The 4,487-nt window shown below is 52.4% G+C and overlaps 1 protein-coding gene across 1 annotated transcript, besides 4 other annotated features; it reads right to left on the bottom strand.

The window, feature by feature from the left end:
• Tc00.1047053506673.69 (hypothetical protein, conserved) lies at window positions 1-4,090 on the bottom strand (the record flags this gene model as incomplete). The annotated part of the gene is made up of 1 exon (XM_804841.1): window positions 1-4,090. A coding segment is annotated over one exon (4,090 nt), but the record flags the coding sequence as incomplete, so codon positions are not given.
• Window positions 1-4,487: part of a sequence feature (heterozygous, Esmeraldo-like haplotype) that runs on past the window's edge.
• Window positions 4,090-4,174: a sequence feature (A-rich).
• Window positions 4,323-4,344: a microsatellite.
• Window positions 4,435-4,487: part of a microsatellite that runs on past the window's edge.

Below are 4,487 nucleotides of genomic sequence, written 5' to 3'. Positions count from 1 at the left end.
CGCGGTCCCCAGCGGCGCTCGCGTCCTCCTCGTCCTCAACGGCAAGCACGCTGCCGTCCAGCGCACGCTGCAGGGTGTCCGCGGCCCGCGTCAGCTCGCTCAGCTTCGACTCCAGCGCCCGTCCGCGCGCTGCACTCTCGTCCAGTCTGTCGTGCAGTTCCTCTTCACGTGCTCTCGCCTCCTCGGCCGCTCTCATGATGGCCGCTGCCGCTGGCTCTTCACTCTCCTCCACGCCAAGGGCAGCCAGCGCAGACTCGATACCGTGCAGGCACTGCGCGCGCGTCGAAGGGTCCTCGCGGTCCGCACAGCGGTCACCCGCATCGTCGTCGCCCACGAGCGCGCGGTAGCGCTGCTCGCTCCTGCGCAGCGCCTCCATGTCGCTCGCCATCTGCCGGCACTGCTGCAGCAGAGGCTCGGCCTCGGCGTCGTCCAGTTTCCGCTGCATCGCGCCGCCCATTACCGCCGAGGCGGTGACCGAGTCCTCGCACAGGCGTTTCAGCGCCTCCACCGCGCGGTCCCCAGCGGCGCTCGCGTCCTCCTCGTCCCCAACGGCGAGCACGCTGCCGTCCAGCGCACGCTGCAGGGTGTCCGCGGCCCGCGTCAGCTCGCTCAGCTTCGACTCCAGCGCCCGTCCGCGCGCTGCACTCTCGTCCAGTCTGTCGTGCAGTTCCTCTTCACGTGCTCTCGCCTCCTCGGCCGCTCTCATGATGGCCGCTGCCGCTGGCTCTTCACTCTCCTCCACGCCAAGGGCAGCCAGCGCAGACTCGATACCGTGCAGGCACTGCGCGCGCGTCGAAGGGTCCTCGCGGTCCGCACAGCGGTCACCCGCATCGTCGTCGCCCACGAGCGCGCGGTAGCGCTGCTCGCTCCTGCGCAGCGCCTCCATGTCGCTCGCCATCTGCCGGCACTGCTGCAGCAGAGGCTCGGCCTCGGCGTCGTCCAGTTTCCGCTGCATCGCGCCGCCCATTACCGCCGAGGCGGTGACCGAGTCCTCGCACAGGCGTTTCAGCGCCTCCACCGCGCGGTCCCCAGCGGCGCTCGCGTCCTCCTCGTCCCCAACGGCGAGCACGCTGCCGTCCAGCGCACGCTGCAGGGTGTCCGCGGCCCGCGTCAGCTCGCTCAGCTTCGACTCCAGCGCCCGTCCGCGCGCTGCGCTCTCGTCCAGTCTGTCGTGCAGTTCCTCTTCACGTGCTCTCGCCTCCTCGGCCGCTCTCATGATGGCCGCTGCCGCTGGCTCTTCACTCTCCTCCACGCCAAGGGCAGCCAGCGCAGACTCGATACCGTGCAGGCACTGCGCGCGCGTCGATTTATGATCCTTTTGTAGGGATTTTGTGTTGACTTCTTCTTCTCCTAAGATGGATTTGCATAGTTTTAACTCTTCTAAGATTTCGCGTATTTTTTTGGTTATTACGTGGGGTGAGCATTCTATGAGTTCTGCAATTGTAGTCTCTGTGATGACAGACCATGCTTTTATTTGTATCGGATGCTGTTGGTAGTAGTCGTGTGTATGTTCTATGCGTTCGTCAAGTTCTTCTTGTTGCACTATGAGTTGCGTTGCCATTGCATCGGCTAACTGGGCGGTTTGTTGGAGTAGGTGTTTTGTATGTTGAAGCTCTTTTTGTACTCCGTAAAGTGATGGTATTTGGTTAAGAAGTTCCTCTGTTGACAAGTGCATGTGTTTTTCGTTGTCTAATAATTGCCGTAATGCATTCTGAAGTTGTTGAATCACCTGCTGTTGATGGATAATACCTTGCACAATATCACTTGGTTCTCCAGCAATTTTTCTAATGGTATGGAGTTGTTTATGGCTACTAATTAATTGTAAGATGCATTCTTCCACATTTTCATTTGTGGTTTCAAGAATTGTGTGTATGTTTTGCAACTTTGCTTGATTGTCTTTAAGAGTCCGTAAGCAATTGCTCACTTCCGTGAAATCGGCGTTACCTTTCACGTTGCTCGGACATGTAACACCCGTATAATGCTCTATAATTTGTTCTAGTTGAACATGGTTGTCGTAAAGTGCCTGAAGAGAAGTGCATAGATCCGTCCTTTCATCGCTTTCTGCACCAATTGCCTGGCTACCAAAGACACGTGCGGCGGTTTGAAGAAGTGCTAGGTGGTTCTGCATTGCCCATATAACAAGTTCTAGGATGCAATTTGTATCACGTCCTGCACAAAGAGGCACAACACTCTTTAGTGCCCAAAAAAAGAACCGCTGAAGGCGTGTGGCGACGATGCTCCCTGGCAATTCTTCGCCATCGCATACAAGTTGTGTCGCCCATCGTCTAATGGAGTCATCCGTGTCTTCGGTATTTTTTTCTGGGACAAAATCCGGTGTTTCCTTTGCATCGCCATAGAGTGCCTGTCGCGGTGATACCAACGTTGCCTTCTCATCCGGTAACACAATCGCCGTTCTTGTCATCGAACTTTGTAGTGCGGTTAATTTTGTCTGCAATACTGAGAGATCATTCACCCATCCGTCCTTTGCCCGAGAAAAGTTTTGTTCTAACATGCCAATTTCCATGTCACGTTCACGTCTCACATACTCAAGTTCTTCCATAATTTTTTCTAAAGTTTCTTGTTTGGTTTTTGCAGCTCGTCGCTCCTCCTCCAATGCCTTGACGACCTCAAAGTGTTCCGATGTTATGGCAATTTTGTCTCCACCCACATTGCTTCCGCGCATTGCAGAAAGAATATGATCTCGAATCGATGCGTATTCCTCGTAGCATACCTGAAAGAGTCCTACTGCGGTCTCTGTGAAACAAAGCAGTGCCTCTTTCGCTACACGCTCTATAGTTTTACCTTGACGCACGTGGTGTATTGCAGCCTGTGGGGTAGAGGAGCTATCATCTAAAGCACGACGTGCAGCGCGAAGTTCGGCTAACATGTCTTCTGCATCTTCTTTCTGTGAAACATTTTCCTCCTCTTGACGTAACGTCTCGTACACATGTCGAATTTTATCGGGCAACGTCATGTCATTACTATCATCAACCTCCCTTATCACGCTCTTTTCTATAGGACCCCTCGTGGACTCATAATGACTTACAATCGCCAAACATGTCTTTTCCAAGCCATCTACATGACATGCATTCGTCACCTTCTGTGGAACAGGTAGAACTGTAGATGGTAACTTTGACTTTGCCAAAATATCTTCGATGTGTTGTACACGTCGTCTTTGCTGTTCTTCTACTCGGTGATTGTCTCCATCATATACGCGAGGGCTACTATTGGGAACATGTCTCTCGTAAACATCGTTCCACAACTCAACTAAAAGTGCTGATTCCTTTCCGCTGTGTGAAATGTCTGAACCAACTGGGTCTCTTTCTACATGCTTCTTCAATTTGCCAAGCAGTGCATCTACACGTGTTTTCCACGTGTTTGTATCCACGTGATCCACACCAAAAGACCCGCTCGTTCCGCTGCTTGTTGGAGACTCTACCGCCTGTGATGTCTCTTTAAGAAGCTGGAGCGCCCTGTGCCTCCACAGCCGCAAGGCATTCATCAATTCCGCCACCCTATCCTTCTCTTCTTCCGTTGTCGTCTCGTCGTGATCATACTCTGCAGCGGCGGTGGCCTTTTTCCGTGACCGCCCCTGCAGAAGCTCGGCAGTCGGAGACTCCCTTGTGCACTTGTAGGACTCAACAAACTGCTGCCAAATCTGAAAGTCTTGTGCATTTTCGGTGCACAACACAACACGCTCGCGCTTCGCCAAATTTTCACTTTCTTCCACAGTGTAGTCACGAATAAACTCCAACACCATGTAGTAATACTGCTGCGTCTGAGGCGCAGCCACACCGCGTCCCCTGCGCGGGGGAGGGTGAGGAAGTGACACGCCGTAGGGCCCACCGGACACCGGCGGTTTCGGGTTGTGCGTGAACCACGCCACCCGTTTCATGGATCGAAACGCCACTTCCTTTATCAAACGTGACTGCGAGCTACGTGTTGAGTACACGTAGAAGCGATCTTCTTCAATGCAGACGTAATTTTTGGAGCCCCGCCCCGCGCCAACCTTATAGGGCTTCTCGCTATCCGCGCACATCCATAATTCCCCCTTAATAGCCAACAATTCATCCTCCGCCGATTCGTACATTTCTTTTTATTTTGTTGTTGTTTTCCCCAGTCTTTTCTTCGTTTTTTGTCGCCTTTTTTTTTTGTTTTTGTTTTTCTTCTTTCTGCACAGTCACTGCCGCCGCCGCTCTTTTTCCTTTCTTTTCTTTCTTTGTTTGCTTTTCCACACCGAGATAAAAAGCAATTTAAAATACTCTTGCAAATAAAAACTTGAACCGACAAATTGACGGAGGTCCCAAAAGACAAGCCGATTTAAAAAAAAAAAAAAAAAAAAAATTACCTTTTCTTTTCTTTTCCTTTTGAATCGGCTGCGCGTTACGTGAGTGGATGGGTAGAAGAAACGTATTCCCCCCCGCCCCTCCCTTTTGTTTGTGTGTGTATGTGTATATGTAGATGTGTGTATGGGAACTGATATATAT

The sequence above is a fragment of the Trypanosoma cruzi genome, genomic scaffold (genome assembly GCF_000209065.1).
Source record: "Trypanosoma cruzi strain CL Brener 1047053516701 genomic scaffold, whole genome shotgun sequence".
NCBI classification, from domain to species: Eukaryota; Euglenozoa; class Kinetoplastea; order Trypanosomatida; family Trypanosomatidae; genus Trypanosoma; species Trypanosoma cruzi.
Note: the sequence above shows the minus strand (reverse complement) of the source record. Positions and strands in the feature narration are given on the sequence as shown.